Genomic DNA, 19,432 nt, shown 5'->3' on the forward strand with positions numbered 1-19,432 from the left:
TATGCAAATTACTTTCAGAGATAACTCCATGACAAGATTTCAACAGTTTTGCTGCTGAAATTAATTCCCCCTCATGAATGATACAACTAAACAAAACAGCTCCAACATATGCAGGCTAGTAATGACACTAATCAGATAAAGTGATACAGTCTTCTATCAAAGCATGGTTCCTCCAGATGGTATAACTGATGCAAATATTGCATACACCTCCCAAGGCAGGACAAGGCTCCAATGACTTTATCAAAACACCATACAAGTGTGGCAACCAGTCTGAAGTACACAGTGGCACACAGACTATTTTCCCTATCAGAGAAATGTCTACATGCTATGAAAAATAACAATTAACCTGTGAGAAATTATCTGTCTATTTAAAATGCCTTTGTATTTGTATTATTTTTTTAATTACTACTTTGGCCTATTGTAAGCTTACAATTATTCTTCCGAGAAGCACATTTGAAAAGACCAGTTATTTCTGAATCATGCATTTCAAACCTTCCAGATTTTTATCATGAGTAGACAATGTTTACTAAGTGCAATACTTAAGATTGATCTTGGAACATAAGCACTGGTCTTAAAATTGATCTTGGAACATAACCTATAAAAAGGCAAACTTATTCAGACAAAAGATCTGTCTAGCCAGCATCCCATCTCCAGTAGAGTCCAGAAGCAGATGCTAAGAGAACACAAGAAATAGACAAACCTCTTCAACAATCCCCTCACAGCATTCTTTCAACCTCTACTTCCACCTCAGGGGATGTTATGAACCTCGTGCAGGCTTTCTATTAATTAATCTTCAATTAATGTATCTTCTTAGTCCTCCTGTTCAATTCTGCAAGTTGCTGCAACAAGGTTCTTTTGCAAGACCTTACCCACGCCCTTCTGCCTGCTTCATGAACCAGTGCATTTTTTGGAAGTGCCTGGTCGCTTTTTGGTGACGTTAAGATTTTATCTTAGAAGGGACCATAGACAGTCCAACTCAGTCATCCTTTTTACACTGACTCTGATTTTACAAACCTCAATTGCGTAACATCCTTTTTTCAAGGCTGAAGAGTCCTAACGAGCTCAGTCATTCCTCACAGAGAAACTGATGCAAGCCTTCATTTCTCTAACCAGTCTTGTTGCACTCCTAGCTTTTTGAGATACAGGAACCAGAATGGCACACAGTAACTCAGGTTATAGGAAAATCATAGCTTCATACAATGAGAGTACTATTCTGTGTTTTCTAGGTCTGTGGTTACAAATCTTAATGTTTGATATGCCTGGCACATGTTTTTTAAGCACTGAGCTAGCCTGTGTACCAGAAAATATAGCTCCCAAGTGATAAAGAGTCAGCACAGCAGTAATCATTTTATGTGTGAAGTTAGGACTGGTTCTCCCCCACATGCATCACTTTCATCTACACTACATTTCATCAGTCATTTTATTTCCCAAACACTGCTGTCTTCTAACTGAGTTTGTCACAATCCTGCTGCATCCACGATTTCTCTGGGTAACCCGTTCCAGTGTCTCACCACTTTCACAGTAAAGAATTTCTTCCTTATATCTAATTTAAACCTACCCTCTGCCTGTATAAAGACAATATCCCGTATCTTCGAAAGACTCAGGAAAGCGATACTGTAAAAAGCCCTTAATAAAATTTGGCAGAACATAGCACACAGATGAACTTATTACGGGTCTTTCTTGCCCACACTTCAAAAAACATGAGGAATGAGGCAGAACTTCCCTTCTGTGAAAACTCCACTGATTCTTTGCAACTAAATCATATTCACCAGGTGCTGGTATGCCCTTAACTTCCTACTAAGCCTTACAGTACCAATATCTATCCAGCTTACAAGTTTGTACTTTCTGGGTTTCCTGGAACAATTTTTTTTTTATTTCGCCCCCGAGATTTCTATAGTGACTTATCATCAGTCACTCCCAACAATTTGCTATTGCTCATTTTATCCGTTTTGTTCTAGAAGCTCTTCTACAGTCACTGTAATTTCTGAGAGAGTCTGCTTTAGCCCATCCATAAGAAAGGCTTTACAATGTGACTCCCTCTACTTGACTTCTCAGCAATAAGTGAAACAGCATGAATTTACCTCCCCCCTGCAACAACCTGAGCCTTGTGGTTGCTGAGTACCCCTTGTCAGCCCCTCAGCCCTCTGACTGCTTGTTGCTCCTGTCGCATGTGAAAATTACACGTTTGCTTAACAGCATTTTGTGGAGCTCTGAGTAAATGAATCCAACTCAGTTCCTATTTCTAGGTGCTTTATGCCTATTTCTATCTGCTGAAGTTTATGATCCTTTCATTTCATAGCGAAAACTTCAGCTTTTAAGAGGACAATTTCTCATTTTCACAGCCTTTAATATTTTGCTGTTCCCTTCAGCCTTACTCAGTTATTAGCATCCACTGGCATTAATATTTATTGTTCTCCACTCCACTTGTAAGGATGTAAATTCTTTAGGATTCCCATTTTAGCATGAAAAGTTCACTAATGAGAGCAACAGCTGGCTTGAGTCAATACTGCTTGAGATCCATTGCAGTCTTATATTTAGGAACTCCTAGACTGTTCAGATTATTCCTATTATAAAATTATGAAACACAAACATAAAGAAGGGTGTATTTACATTGCTTCTGTTGGTGGAGATAAACAATGGATTGACCTTATAACTTGAAAGAGTGAAAAGCTAAAGCTGTGATGTTAAATCTTTGAAATATCAGGAAATCCTGAAGTTTCATATAAGACTTCATGCTGTCTTCTTACACTACAGTAAATCTGTATTTTAGATAGCAGAAATCTAACCAAGACTGTAATAACATATACTGCAACATTAAATCACACATAAATAATTATCATATATGCAAACATAGAACCCTGCAACTTTATACTAGAAATAATTCTAATACTATACTTTTATTCTTAGAATTACCTAATGGAATATCTTTTTCCTATATATTTAATTAAGTCTTTCAGCAACCTTTTTCTTTCCATCCCTTCCAGTTAGCCTGCCTTAGAAGCAAAGATAAAAACTAACTGGCTGATCTAAATTCCAGATGTATCTTAAGCATCACTCTCTTTAATGGTACAGTTTATGCCATTACCAATTAATCATTCATTCAAATATTGGGATTTGATATATAAGTAACCTTTAAAAAGTTGCTGTAGTAAAGAAAAGTAGTGTGTACATATAAGCCTAAGTGCAACACGTAACTTGTACCCAAGATGCAGTGTAGTTACATTAAAGATTGCAGGGAAATCTGCTTATGTGTTTAAATGTGCTCCCACTTGCACATGCACTAACCCACATCCTCTGCATGTTTACAGGTATTTTCAGTCTTAAAAAACACGGGACAGCCAGAGATTTCACACTACAAATATGCACTAAGACAAATTGCTGTTAGAACACACAGAACATGCCATCTGCAATATCAAAGAAGCCAATGGCAAAATATTGGCACTGTCCCTCATAAAGCAAGGAGTCCTCAGTAGCCTCTCAATGTGTTTGATACCAGCCTGCAGGGCAGAGAGAACAGAACTGTCTGCTTCAGCATCAGGTTATGCACTTAGATAAACTTGTGAATTAGAGGTAGAAAACTGTAAAGTTCCGATTAAATTTAGAGACTGTGACATGCTTCACCAAAATAATAATGAACATGTTTTCATAGCTTCAGGTAAATTTTGGAGTAAAGTTTATGAGCACATAAATTATTTTCTGAAATTTTCTTTGAAAATCCATTATTCTTTGAAATACTCTTTGAATAACTGATTGAGATCACGTGTACATAAAGCAGTACACAGCTTTTGTGTTTAAGAAGTATTTTCTATATAAAAGGAAATACATGTAAAGACAAATCCTAGGGTGGTTCTTTTTGCAAATATTTAAGACTAAAGATGTGTGAGCAAGTCATGTGTTTACTGCTACTAAAATAGGCAGCTTAAATCCCACTAAAATAATCAGGCTATGGTTATTTTCAATTTGGTTCAGCATATGTAGTGAAATAATGTGGCATCTCTTAAGAGATTTACAGACTACAGTCTTCTCTTTTTCCAGTAACTCACCTGACGCTTTCCTTTCTTCAATGTAATTAAAAACAAAATATAAGTGGCTGTTATTCCCAGTTGTAGACTAGGCAATTATTTCATTAGAGAATCATGCAATCATTTAGGTTGGAAAAGACCTCCAACATCATCAAGTCCAACCTTTGACTCATCACCACCCTGTAAACTAAACCATACTACTAAATGGCACATCTAGGTCTTTCTTAAATACTTCTAGGAATGGTGATTTCACCACCTCCCTGGATAGTCCACTCCAATGCTTGACAACCCTTTCTGTGAAGAAATTCTTCCTAATGTCCAACTTGAATCTTCCCTGGTGCTGCTTGAGGCAGTTTCCTCTCATACCTGGGAGAAGAGGCCAACTCCCACCTGGCTACACCCTCCTTTCAGGAGTTGTAGAGAGTGATAAGGTCCCCCCAAGACCCCTTTTCTCCAGGCTAAACACCCCCAGCTCCCTCAGCTGTCCCTCACAGGACTCTTGTTCAGACCCTTCACCAGCTTCACTGCCTTCTCTGGATCCAGCACCCCAGTGTCCTTCTTATATTGAGGGGCCCAGAAGTGGACACAGCACTCAAGGTGTGACCTCACCAGTGCTGAGTACAGGTGCCCTGCTCCCACTGGCCACACTGATGCTGATACAAGACAGGATGCCATTGGCTTCATGATTAAGACAGAATCATTAAGACAATTGTTCAATTCTATTTCCATCTCATAACATACACCTTAAGCAAAGCTTGAAAAATTTCAGTAAGTCCTGTTAAATGCATTCCTGTGACGTAAGACTTCAGCAAGAAGTAACTCCTGCTACTAAAGAACATTCACTGCATGCAAGAATTCTGTCGAAACAACTTCAGTTAATAGTTTTCTTTGAAAAAATTATCTGAAAGGAATTATTAATGTTGCAGTAAAATAAACAAGATCACACATTTTGCTTTTTCTAAGCATTAGCTTAACATGCTGGAAGATTATTGTTTTCTGTGGGAATTGTATCATTGTCTCATTTTCTCCATAATCACTGCCAGGATGCAACAGCAAACCAATTAGATGCTTAAATAGCTGAGAATTTTGTTTGTTTGTTTGTTTGCATACTAGCTCTTTACAGACCTCTTTAGATGTTAATAAATAAAAGTTGAAATTTCATTAAGAACCTATTTGATCCATCAAGACACTATAGGTTTTTTCCACATCAAATCTTTCTTTTGATTTTCCAACCAATTTCAGCTAAGGATTAACAATTTCCTCTTTAGAAATATGTAATATTTCAAGTAACTTTTTTATAACCAACAAAACATCTGATCAAATTTGAGTTGTGCATGGCAAATGAAGAAAATGAAGCAAATAATGATAACCCTTCTCAAATTGAAAACAAACAACACTCATCTTCCTGGCACTACTGAACAAACTCCCACTAACAGATGTTTCAAGGCATCACTCAAAACACTGATCTGGGTTTAAGACCATTTCACAATGTAATCAGGCCCCACCAAAACTGTAAGCTGCAGTAACTTTAAGCCACAGCCATACCCGTGTGCATGCACTCATGTGAAAGTATCGCACACACTAAATTGCACTGAGGCCGTGAGAACGTGCAACTTAGTAATGTGCAATATCTCCACCAGAGCAAGCAGAATGGGAGCTTCAGGGAAGAAGGGTATGGTGCATTCAGGAAGAGAACGACATGCTGCTCAGGGAAAGGAAAATGGTTCAGGCAAAGGTGTGCATGCTACTACTTGGAAACCTGTGATTTGGAGAATTACTGCTTCATCCATTCAGGACAAAAACAAAACAAAAATAAAAATCCAGACAAGAGCAACCCCTCTCTATTTCAGGGGTAAAGAATTTAATTTTCCTACCTAACCAGTAAAGTAGGTGACTCATGAACCAACTTTATTTTACAGAAACCTTCTGAACAAAGCAAATCTCACACTGTTACATGAGATTCCACTGAACCGGCAAAATACTACATTATTTATTATAGTTACAATGAAAAAATTCACTAACTACTATTGAGAATTTAAATTATCTAAATACAGTAAACTCTTCCAACTGGTCCTCATGTTTCTAAACCAAGTTATCTTCCTAAAGCTAACAGAGTGGTGCCAAGAGATTTCCAGCAACTCAACCTACACTGGCATAATCCTTCTGCCACAGCCATCAGGCCCCTCCCTGTTTGCCTTTCTTCATCCCTATGGCTGACTTTAAGTGGTTTCAGTGTAAGTAAATCATGTATTTACTATATTCACAGGGAACTAACCACCACTGTCAGTCAAGGCAGACACTCACACATAATGAAATATTACTGTTGTAATTCATCACATTTGTGTCCTGATACCCACTTATGCAATATGGAAAACAGGCAAAAAAACCCCAAAAATTAAAAGGAAAAAAAAAGGAAAAAAATAAAAGGAAAAAAAAAGCAAGAAAAAAGAAAAAAAAATACAGAACTGTGGAGGGATTAAATGTAAAGGACAAAGAATATATCAAGAATTAAAAAAGAGTAATGAAATGTAGCCACACCAAGAAAGTTAAGAATCAGACTGAGAAAGACCTGAGATTGCAAACCAAGGAAAAAGGAAAACAGATACACCACTTGGGCTTGAAGGACTAAAACTACTAGAGAACGGAAACTCTTTTACTGCTGTAAAATACTGCACTAGCAGTATTTGGAATGATAATAACTTTCCTAAATTTTATTTCCCACCTCATTTACAGGCAATGGCAAATGAAGCTCCAGCATGGAATTTTGAATTAGTTGGGTGACTTGAAAGAGAACCAGTACTTCATTCATCAGTCAGAAATCCCTGTGGTCACACATGCCATCGGTAGTAATCTTAATCCCAGATTTTTTACTGTGTTTTAGGAAGTCATCACACAATTACTGACCTTTCCTCTTCCCTGTAGATTAAATGCTGCCTTTCCACAGATGCAAACAATGAGGAGACACAAATGCAATATATGACAACAAAGCATACACAAGTGTTAAGTCTAAAATCAGAGGAGCATTTTGATGAAATTTACTCAAAATTGGGATAACTGGTTAGTGACCAATTTGCAAATCTGTGTTTGTTCCATAGTCCAAACACTGCCTGTTCCCATCTGGAGGACTGCTTGGAGGCAGGCAGCACTGCCTGTGAGAACTGAGAGAACTCAAAGGCATGTATCTGGAGTAAAGGCAAATTCCCAGCCTACAGTCACATTCACAGCACAGGAAAAGACAAAACTAGCAGCAGATCATTCCTTAGATTGCCTTTTGCCTTCCAGTCCCATGGGAGACCTCGAAAAGAGTTCTTTTGTTGACTGTCAAGGGTGGCATGGCCCCTTCCTTCCCACTGCCCCCCATGAAAAGGTGCCATCTCTTCAGGACTGAGGCCTGAAGGACTGGGGAGAGGAGGGCCTTCCTTCCATCAAACTGCTGCCTTCCCCACGTGGCAAGGGACATTCCCATCAGCTGTCCTGCTTTCTACAGATGGGAAGGGACACCCACAACCATGCAGAAGGTGATCTCTGACCATCACCCAAGCCCTCACTCCAGACTATCACTAGCAGCACCCATCACTGCCCTGAGAACACTGCCACCAGCAGCATCTCCAGAGTTGGACACAGCAGAGCTCCTACAGCCAGCCCCTTCTCCTGCCCATGCTCACCCAGATGGTTACTGTGGGAGGCCCCTGGTCCTCCTTTGAGGACAGTCACCTCCTCAAAGCAAGACTCGTGCTTCCCCCAGCACAACTTGTCCTTGGTGGCTGGTGCCTCCAAGTGATCTTCTCTCTTTCATGGCTCTGCCTTTGTACCACTAGGTTTGCCAAAAAAAGCTCTTGGAGCAGGCATAGTGTGATGCTCTTGTGAAAAACCCTGCTTGATCCCACCACCTGATACATGCTGCTGGCATTTTGCCTCTCTGGCATCCTGGATGAATAAATTTCCTATCAAAGGCCAGAAGGGCAATTCATCCCATGGTTTAAAGCAGGCAGTTCTTGGATTACACTCAGCTTCTTCAGAACTCCTACACTGTCACCACAGCTGCATCTATTTTTTTCCCACTACTCAAGTTCAGATTTATCTGAATATATCTGTGGTATTTTGACAGAAACATTGAGATTCAACACTTAGCTCAAATAAGCCTGGAAAGCTGCTCTTACCCCTATACAGCTCATAAATCTATTTGTGTGAACAGAGAGCTGTCACTGTATTTGCAAACTCCCCATCAAGAGGGTTAGAAAATTATTTATACAATTTATAGCTATTTATAGTCCATAAAATAAAAAACACAGCACAGTTTCGATGAGAGAAACTGAAATGGGAAAAGGTCTTTGTTTAAGAGCTTGCTGGGTAACATATTTAAGTTAAGAGATTTCTTGAGCTACAGAAACGAGTTGCCTATTGCCCTGGTCTTCTGCTTCCCTTACTCTTTTCCTCTGAAATAAATGGTAAAGCACACAAGGGAACAGACTTCCTTGATTACATCCAAGTTTCCTAGTGCTTTTCACAAATACATTTGAAGTAAAAGAGCACAGAAGTGACTGGCAACATGGAGTATGATTATTCTTATGTCATTTGGTTTATGAGCAACAGAGAAATTAGGTCTATCTCTTGACAGAAGGATCTCTCTGCCCTCTTGACAGGACTGATGCTGTCTTAGCTTTGTGCATGTGGTATGTCCTGGTGAAGAGCAGTAGGAGCTGGAACACCATTGGTGACTTTTGAGATTTATTAACCAAATCTTTTTGGTCAGCTTGAAAGCATGGATATTTTGAGGGTGAATTCATATTGTGCAGTGCTGCCATAGTCTAATGATGAAAGCAATTACAGATGTTTGATTATTTGATACTTCATAACACAAATCGAGCCTCTTCCATCCTACCACCAAGCACTAATATCCATTTTGCATGCCATTTGCAGATGAGATGAAGAAGCCATTTTAAGGTTCCTAGCTCTGCAGCAACAACTCGTCTCCAAAAAGAAAGAATAGTTGCTACTTTGGGACAAAAGAAAAGGGTTTGAAGTAGCAATTGTTTTTCATATGGCAACAGACTGGGCATGCATAAATTCATGAGAAATTGTTAATACACTCGCCATATTTACATACTGAAGATCTCAATAAGTTTTGAGTGGAATGCAAGCTGAGAATCATTAGGATAAATCCCAACGTACAACTGAGAAGTGAGGAACTTCTGAAAATCTCAGAAAATCAATCCAAGCAATTAAAATAAGGCATCAAGTACAGGCTACTCCAATCAAATGTGAGTGACTGATTCAGGCTACCTTAGTGAATACACAGACCAAGGTTCATTGTGTATGACAAGCTGCTTCCAGATTCTCCAGACACTGACTTTTTCTCATCATGTTTGCAGTTACTGATGCATGCTGGCTTTTTCCTACTCATTGTCCTGTGGCTTCTCTAAAATTATTTTCTTTCTTTCCTCCACTCCAATTCTGAGAAATACCTTGGGTCATCTGTGTCACATACCTGTACACTTAAAACTGCATTCAATACAATCCTCCTCACACAGCATCCATGCCCAGATAAACCGTATCCTACTTTTCCACACTGTTCCCCTCTACCCTGGGCTAAAGAGAACAATTTTTGAGACTAGTATCAGTTTCTAAATCCACTCACACTATTCAGAAAAGATAGAACTGAGATACTAACCATGTGATCAATGAAAACTCAATAGCAGTCACTCAAGATAAAGGCTATTAACTTTTTGGCAGAATTCCAAATCTGTTGCTTTTTACCTGAATTGCCCCTTCATTTCAAATCACTACAGCAGTTAGCATTCTTGTTCAAGATCCTACACAACATAATATAAACTTGCCATTGTTAAAATGCCAAACATTCCGCAATGAGTTTGGAAAACGACTTTAATACCTCTTCAGTTTAAAGCCTACTCATGTATTGTATGTATGCACAAGATGACACAGAAAGCAGTGGTGTAAGAGGCAATGGCTGTACAGAATTCAGCATGAAGTCTGTTCACTTTGCCCAGATGATCAACCTTTTTGAAAAAGTACACCATGACTTTAACACCTTATTTAAAATCCAGTTTATTACATTACCAGGATGTTAAATGTTTCAAGCTGTTTACAGGTGAAAGCTGATGATTTAATTCATCTGCAATTAACTTTATTGCACAACCCCAAAAATAGCTTTCCTGTGGAATCTTTGTGAACCATATTGAAAAACATTAAAAAATCCTCCTTTAATTACTGCAATAGTTTATAGCCAACACACAAAAATGGTGACTAAGCATGAAACACTGTGGATCCACTGTGTAGGTGCAGCACAGTAGTGTTCCAAGTGTGATAAGGAGAGTGCTCCCCTGGTGTTCCCTTTGATGTAATTTGTTTTATGGAGATCATGAACTAGATTTCTTTCAGGTGAAACTAAACTGGAAAATATTCTCCAGAAGCGTATCTAATACATTCCAGGTACAAATGAGTACTTATTCTCCAATAGTAGACAAAATACTTCAAACTGAATAATTCTGAAATATGTACAGCACTGATGTCAGGTCCTCCATTTCAACTTTTGCTGTATGCATCTGCTCCTACTGAGCTGTACCAGCTGTTACTGCCAATACAACTGCAAACACTGCTATTCATGACAGCACAGATCTCTGAAAATTTTTACCAAGTCCAATCAAATTAACAATCAAAGGGGAAAAAAATCATCAATGCTGGGTTCTTAAAATCACTTTTGCAATTAATCTTTAAAACACAAGCTGTTGCAATTGTTAATTATTTGCAGTTGAACATCAAATTTAAAGAAGAAATTTAAACAGATGGCAAGAAATCAGAAATATACCTTATTGCTTCCTCCACAGATTGGCCAACTATATTTGAGGAGGGACCTGGCTGAGACAAAGGTGTCAGGCTTATCACCCATTTTACTGGCTTGTAATACTCATCACTGGAGCTTAACAGGTAGAACAGCGTGGTCAGAAAAATCACCTGCAAAACAAATTGAAGTTTTAAATTACAAAGTAATGAATACTTCCCAGAATTAGAGTATGCAGCTATTCTTCAGATATTGACTTTTACTGAAAAGGAACAAGATGCTCTTCCACAAGCCTGGATTTAAAAAAACATAGCTGAAAGAATTATTTTCTCCCCTGTCCAAAAAGGAATTACCATTTACAGTTGGACATTATAAAACTTCTGCCTCTCTTCAGCTTCTTTCCAAAGTCACATCTAGACCAAAGAACTAGAATGCTGATAAACATTATAGTTGTAGGGCTCTTTGGTTCTGTTTCAGCATGTTTAACAGATAAAAAAATCGCTGAATAGTTACATCTATTCTCAAAACAAGCAAACAAAACTGCCAAATAAATTTGGGCTGTCTCAAGAGTCAGCTGGGTATCAGATATGAATTACCCAAAAATTCACAACTATAAATTTTATGTTAATCTGGCAATCCTAAGTGAATATTCCTCCTGTGAGTTTGATGATGAGTCTCAGTGGAAGTGATGGCAGTTCCACTGTTTCAGTTAAAAGACAATAAAATGATAATCAGATTGGATTAGCTTCCTCTATGTTGCAGTCAACTATCTTTCTCTTACATTCCTGTTAGTGGGTCAGCAACTTCTCGGGTAAGAATGAATCACAGAACTGCATCCATCTTGAAAAAGAATACCTCAAACAAGAAAAATCCATTCTGTATGCTCCAAACATAAACTATAGCTTATATCTGCTTTATGCACACGACTCAGATATTTTTTTCTTTCCTCCCAAGATTAGAAAGAATTCTTTCACTTTCCTTGTTTCCAACGTACTTGTATTCTAGAATAAACCACATCTTAATCTTTTTTTTATGAGCCAAACAGCCTGATCTCCATAAGTCTCTTACTTTCAAGCATTTCATCCAGTTTGCAGACACCTCATGCTCTTTTCTTCCACTCCCTCTGAAGATGCTCAGAAAACCAAATGCAAACAGCATTGCAATATTTCATTACCAATCTCAAAATGACATCTGTCTCTGCTCCTAATTTCTTTATACTCAGTAAAATGCTACTACCATTTTCCTCCTAGTCTGCCCTCCCAGACTTAAACTTGAAAGTCACATTCAAATATTAACCTCTAATGATCCCATCCAAATTGCCATATATTGATTTAAGCTATCTTCCATCTCCCCAGGTGTTTATCTTCTGCCTTAGGAGATAAACTAATCTAGCTAATAAAACAAGTTATTATATCAGCAGATTTTAATAGTGTGCTGTTAACATTAATTTTGAGCTTAAAAAAATAATAACAATAATTATAAGCCTTGCTTTAATGAGAGATAGTATAGTGCCAGTAGCAGTATCAGCATCAACTAGGTTTTGCTACAACTTCAAGTAAGAGAATCTTAAATCAGATTTTAACATCCTTTGTATTTCTGAGATTATGGCTAGAATTTTTCTTCCTTGATGGGCTCTGCCATTTCTAAGCTACTATATATCCTGCTATCAGTAGAAAATTCTATACTGAAGCAGGTACTCAGATGATGTTGTGTCTTCCTTCCACTGAGCAGATCTTTCTGCCCACGCAGTTTTCAACACAGCAGCATCTTGCTCTAAGCACAGTAAGTATAATATCTGCTTATCCACTGTACTTCCCCAGTGTTTACAGAAGAAACTTGCTTTCTCAAGGAGACACAAGAGAGACATATCCACCTGAAGGGTGAAAGCCAAAGCAATGGCTGGGAATGAACAGCAGTGGAATAAAACAGCACTAAGCTGAACTACAAGACAGGAAAACTTACGAATCCTACTCAATTTCTGCTAAAAGAAGATGGATGTGACCACAGCATCACACAAAATTAACTTTGGAATTTTGGAGTATCTGTCTTTTAGGAAATGAATGTATTTCCTTTAGCACAATAGGTGTAGAAATGCAAAAAGAACCTGTAGTCACAGAATATAATAATATATTATCAAATGGCTTGCTGACTCTTCCAACAAGTACAATAACCTCAATACTACATTCAGCAGCAAAAGATATGTACTGTCTTAGAGCAACTGGAGGCCAAAACTTTCAGACCTCTTTTACAGGATATCTGAGATACCTAAACTGTTTCTTAAGCAACAATTCAAGATCCTGCCAATGACTATGAGAAAGAATTTACCAAAGACAAAACAGTATGACCTTTCCATAGTTAAGCAATTGAGGGACTACTACTTCATGCAGTAGAATTTGTCCTGTAGCTGAAAACATTAAATACTAAAAGCTAAGGAGAGATAGACTGAATTCAGGGAGAAAACTCTGGGTAAACACTCTCTACCAAAATGATAATTCAGCATTTCCACAGGTATCAAGAAACACACAACCTAATTGCTTGTGCATCAGGTCCATTGATTCAGTAAATATTTTTGTATCTGCTCTTCATACTCAATTTTCTGCTGAAAAGCTTCAAGGTTTTTGTTTTGTTGGGTTTTTTCCTCGTTTTGGGTTTTCTGGTTGTTTGTTTAGTTGTGTGTTTAACAGCATCCAAAATCTGTGCATGCCCTGCAGGACTAGAAGCCCATCAGCCAAATGGAGCTTTTTTTCTCCCAATCTTTGTAACAGAATATGAGCAGAGTAAGAGAGTGCACCATGTGAGTATACACATGTGCACAACTATACACTCACACAAAGACATATACATACATCCATGTGCACATGTGTGCAGACAGGAACTTGTATTCAGAAATGAAATAAAAGTGACACTTCTGTAACTAATAATCAGTTTTGAAAAGTCTGTTTAAGATCTGAACACAGTCTTACTGGATCATAGATGGATGTGCTACACAGATTGACATTCCTTCTTAATTTTTGGATGGAAGATGTATTTTTCAAAATGGAGCTTTTGAACAAAGTGTCCATTATTTCCATGCTTTAAAGAACAAATTTTTAAAGCTAAAATAAAATTCAGTATTTTAATTTTTATTCAGGATGACTAAAACTGGACTGAAATGTAAACAGTAGAAAAGCTAAACACTTTGAGCATTATCTTGTTGGGAAATTTAAGTTAGCTTGTGCCACCCCAAACTAGTAAAAATTTTTCTGTAGCAACTAGAAAATATAAAAAAAAATAAAAGCACAGTTCAAGTATCTATCCTTTAAAAGAATTCCAACACTGCAAGATCCCAACTACCTCTGCTAAACCAGCTGACTGTACAAGTGTTCCTGCAAGAGGCAAGATTCTGCTGGCAGACAAAAAGTCAGGATCATGCATCACAGAAGCAGCACGCAATGAATTTGGTATGTCATTAGGCATCTAAAGATAAATATTGTATCTGAGCTTGAGTACCTTGAAATCACTGGCAATTAGGTCCCAAGCTTACAAGATTTGTATGCTAACCTTTTAGACACAATTTTAAATGTGCCATCTTGGGTGAAGTTGTAGACTAAAGAAGAAATAAAATGGTTTCATGCAATCTTTTTTTTCAGAAGACAACTAGAGAACAAAATTGGTGATTTCCCTGCAAAGAATAACTCCATCTCCTGAAAGCAATGGCTTGTATAGGGATATGCTTATGCAGACATGCCATAAGGTTTCAGTAGTTATATTACAAGCTACAGCTCAGTACCTTCAAGGCCTGAAACAAGAATTTTTCACTAACAGAATGACAGGAAGACTTACTACCTTCCCTACCTATCTTGCCCTCCATCTAGAATGACCCCGAAACAGATAGCAAATTTGCAAAATCTTACAGAATTTTGGTATTAGATAAGTTTAGAAGATGTTTTCAATGCTTTAGGTTTGAGTTTTCATTGTTGCAATATGTGCAATTAGGTTACTCCAGTAAAATGGACCACATAGATCAATGACACAGTACTTACCACTGAAAGCACAAAATTGAGAAGAGCTGTCCCACTGTGGAAGAGGATTGTCACTAGTGCTGTAACTGTAGTAAACAAGAGGCTCACATTGCGACTCATCACTATCCACAGAGACTCCAGGATCTGAAAAAGGAGCAAGAAGACAGATTTAGACATTTGATATTATTAGCATGGACTGAGAATTACTTGCTGAGTGATGAATACATCTCCATCAAGCTAAACAACGATGACTTAAAAAAAAAAATCATCTTCCCTCACTCCTACACTACAGCAGGTTCTATCAAGTGAAAATGTCCAGTTTACCAAAGGTAAGTTTCCAAGTAGCTAATATAAGGCTTTGGAATTTTTCTCTCAGTATTCAAAATTACTTCATTATGTAAAACTGCAAAAAACCTAGATGTGGTGATACTTGTTTACTGTGATTAACATTCCTGCCAAGCAGATCTTGTCTTGGGAGAAAATATTCACCTTTTCAAAAGCAGAAATGTTAAGACACAAAGAAAAAGGAGTATATCACAAGGTGGAAATAAATCTTACCCTCCCAATCAAATAATAAAATTACACTGCTTCAATAAATTTGTTGTTAAAATGTTTAACCGTAATGAAATATACGTTTTTGGTAATATTTGCAGAGAAATGCAGAAGTTGTAATCTTGAGTAAGGCTCCATCAGTTAATCATGTAATTATTAAAAACTAGCAACTATTAGTCTTGGTTTAACAAATAGCAATTAGAATGAATTAAAACAAAACCAACCAACCAAAACCCCTTAAAACCAAAAAACCCTTCCTCAGTAGAGCAGACAAAGGAGTGTAAGCCATGTGATCACCTCTCCTTTAGAAGTGAGTGAATCATATTAAACATAATTTATTAAGCATGAACTTGAGAGGGAGTAAGTGCTGGGGGAAATCACAGGGAATTACAACACAGAAAGACCTACTTAGTTCATGCTTCCTACTATTTAATGGGAATTATGAATGCTAAAGCTCATCTTTTGTACAGATTTTATTAGTGCCTCTTGAGAATTCAAGGGAGGTTAGAAGTGAAGAGGACACTCCTGAAAAACGTTCTCCCACTGGTACCTGTTCCTTTGCTTCTTCTAGGACTACAAATTCATTCTGCGGGTGCAACAGTGGTACAAATTCATACAGCCCCTAGGTAATGTGCACCATGTGCACATTTTATTACGAGGACTGTAGACACAGAGGACAGTGAATTCTGAGGGAATGGTTTGTAGCTAAAACAGAGGCCTTCCAGTTGGTATTCAAGAAGGATTGTGCTATGGTTGCTAATAGCAGGCCTTAAGTTGTATGCAAGGTTCCCCTCCCAGATATTTAAGCTTGTTACTAGAACTTAGTGTGTGAACAGGAGCTTCTGTGCCACAGAATGTGGAGTTATAATGTGGAGTTTAATCACAAAACAGCAGCAAAGGTCTTGCAAATAGGGACACAGATTGAAAACTAAAGCCCCTGAAACATGAGCAGTGTTTTGAGTAAGAAGGCATTGAAGATGCACAACTTTATGAGCTAGAATATTAATTTTTTCTTCAAGAAAATTATGTAGGAACTAAGAAAGGGGGGAAAAACACAACAGGCTAACAACAGAACAAGGCACCTGCCATGACCTGGAAAAGTAATACTTTTCCCAAGTATCACAGCACGCAGTCCAGGAGTGGGAGCTGTCCAGAATAAGAACACCTTATGAAAGGAGAAGCTCCTTAATCTGAGGGAAGACAATGTCCATTAAGTTCCAGCTTTGCGTACTTAAAAGCTCTTCAGCCATTTACACTCCTGTGACTCAAGACCATTAAGCACAGCCTCTGCTGGGGCCAACTACACAGCACCATCATGATGGTTTTTTAGCCACACAGCTCATGTAGGACATGATTGTTAAGGACTGACCACTTTCAATACATAATAATAATGACTAGGAGACTGCAAAGCAAACTACGAGCATGAACCATGCTGTTAATGAAAACTGGTCTAGTAAAGTTTTGCTCTAAAGAGTAAAACTACTCTGATTTAGCAGCCTTCTAACTAGTAATCACAGCAATTGTTAAAACTTTCACTTGCAACACATAAGCTGAGCTGGTACCAGTGAGTTTACAAGGAGGAGCTTGTTCATCTGCCAGAGGAGAGCACAAAATTGGTAGGACTGTGAAAGTTTTCAAAATAGGATGTTTCTCCAGTATAGACAAGATTTATTGAACACTTTTCACTAGAAGCTTAAGCCTGAGGGCTGATAACCAAAAGTATACAACCACAGGCAGTTTGAATGTAGGTATCAGGTTGTTCCATTAACATCAGAAATGGTTCTCCTACGTGAACATCCTTGTTTGGTGGAGTCATTGATTTGAACTGTTGAACCAGTTACACCAGCATCTGCTTTAGAGTAAGTGTAGATAGTACCTTTCTACAGTTTTGGTATGTCTTATGAAAGCAATTGCATCTTTTAGCGCTTGTCTCCAGCTACAGAGTAATTCCTTGTTACGCATATGTATCATTAAAATTTCAAGATACAAGCTTTTCATAGCTAAGGTGAGAAGACAGACATAGCAGACACTAATCATTACTGAATACAGTGTCAGAACGTTCTCAAATACTTCCCTACCACTCATAAAATCACATTACATGCAGCTGCACCTAGGAGCTCATAATGCTGCTTGATTCCCAGAGCCTACTGCAGCTGAGTTGATGAGGTCACCTACCACACATAAAGAATTGCGAACACCTTTCCAGCTGAGTTCTCCAAAACTCAACGAAGTGTGAATCTTTATGCAACAATGTTACATTATTTTTAGTTACTTTTTTCCTATTAAAAAACAGAAAACCACAACTCTTTCCCCAAACCACTGCTTCGTGAGCAGTCGCAAGGGATCAGTGTTTAGGAAAGCTACAAAGCTGTACAGAATTCACAACTCTCTCACACATCACACTGTGCCACCTTCAGAATCAGTAACTGTGCCTTTCCAACCTGTAACAGGCAAGAAAGAAAAATTGCACACAATGTTCTCAGGCATCTAGGGTGTCCTCTTGCCCACTTTTAAACTGGTCAACACCTGAAAATTAGGGTTAAAAGGCACCTGACCAAAATAGTAATTTGCTGCAAACTTCAAGTTAGCAAACTTCTAGAAGCCAGATAAAACTATGTACCTAACTCAATTCTGTATAAAGTGAATATAACTGGATATAAAGATGCAAAAAAACCAACTCAACATGCTAGTTGATATACTACTAAAAAATTGACTGTATTAACTATAAACTTATAAGATTACTTGAGCCAGAGAAAAATATTAGGATGTGTAGTAACTCAGTGAAATATTTGAGAAGCTGACTTGATTTAAAATGCACAGATCAGTCATGCTAAAAGCATGGAAAGGGAAACCTAATGAAGCTGAAGCTTGCTGTGTGTATCTCTGTGGAAGGTCTTCCATCTTCCTGTCTAGGAGATCTCTGAATGAGATACCACCTGGTGGTGGAATGATGAGTATTCTCATGCAAGGAGCCAAAAGATCAAATTAAGAAGACATTAACAATGTCTCATGTAACATCAAGGGAGCTCTGAGTCATCATTCACAGATTTAGCCAGCAGCAATTCACTTTCTCAATGCTACAAGCATATGAAAAATGGAGGAAAAGGGTTATGAATGGAAAAGCAAATAAGTGAGGAAAGAATGAGTCTTTATTATTTTTCAGAAATTAAATCTTAATAGTCCAGCTATGTGTTACCTATTTCATCCATCTGACAAACTATCTTGGAGTGGAGTATGGGGTGCAAAATGAAAAGTATAAAGTGAGGCTCCACTCTTGCTCTCTCTGCCAAGTAGGAGATTAAATAAATCCCACTTCAGAAACACACCACTGATGATTATATTATGCTGGATTTTAACATTACTGCTTCTAAAACTAGAAAAAGGCAGCAGTGCTGCTAACACCAAAGCTTTTAGGAAAAAAAAAAGCAAACTGATGACTTGGAAAAGCTTATCTTCATATTAAATCTTAAGCAATTTTCATGTTTATATAGTAAGTTACTTTAAAATAATTAAGGTCTGTCTACATCAAACTACAGCTAAGCATAACTGCTATAATGAACAGCACATTTTGAGGGGAGTATGGAAGCCTTCCAAGCTTTACCTGATACTCAAAGTTGCAAAGTTGAATTGATGCATGTTTTTACAAATTAAATGAACACCAGCAATTCCCCAGCACACCTACATCAGTAATTTAATTACATGCTTTCAACTCTAAAATGAAAATTTCTTCCATTAAGGGAAAAGCCTGAAGTGAAACACTAGCATCTGTCTTAACGTTTTTCTTATAGTAAACATTCCTTCTTCTATTAAGGAGGAAGAACACTTCCTTTGACTTCCATCAATGGAGAAAAGCTTATCTGCTTGTGCCTGTAATATGACATTGTCAAATAGCTGTCAAATAATAACATTGTCAAATCGTTTTTCAAAGAAAACTGTCATCTGTTCTGTTCTGAAATACTTCAGAAAGCCAAGGGGCTAGCAAGACAGTTATTTTTTGGTAAACTCAGTCTATGCATAAATATTTGTTACATGCAAGTAGTGTAATCATACACATTTAT

General features: G+C 37.8%; 1 protein-coding gene and 1 non-coding gene across 5 annotated transcripts in view; both read right to left on the minus strand.

Annotated features, from left to right (window-relative positions):
- Positions 1-19,432, minus strand: part of TMEM245 (transmembrane protein 245) — a 78,738-nt gene that overhangs the window by 16,782 nt on the left and 42,524 nt on the right. For all 4 annotated transcript variants that reach the window (XM_072924385.1, XM_030265768.4, XM_030265769.4 and 1 more), the window contains 2 exons: positions 14,844-14,966; positions 10,849-10,994 (listed from right to left, as the gene is read on the minus strand). In XM_072924385.1, coding sequence (XP_072780486.1) covers positions 10,849-10,994; positions 14,844-14,966 — 269 coding nt within the window. The remainder of the gene's footprint in view (positions 1-10,848; positions 10,995-14,843; positions 14,967-19,432) is intronic.
- On the minus strand, positions 5,592-5,662 carry MIR32 (microRNA mir-32). Its single transcript, NR_049120.1, has one exon. It is a non-coding gene; the product is annotated as a microRNA mir-32 (primary transcript).

This window comes from Taeniopygia guttata, chromosome 2, assembly GCF_048771995.1.
Source record: "Taeniopygia guttata chromosome 2, bTaeGut7.mat, whole genome shotgun sequence".
NCBI classification, from domain to species: domain Eukaryota; kingdom Metazoa; phylum Chordata; class Aves; order Passeriformes; family Estrildidae; genus Taeniopygia; species Taeniopygia guttata.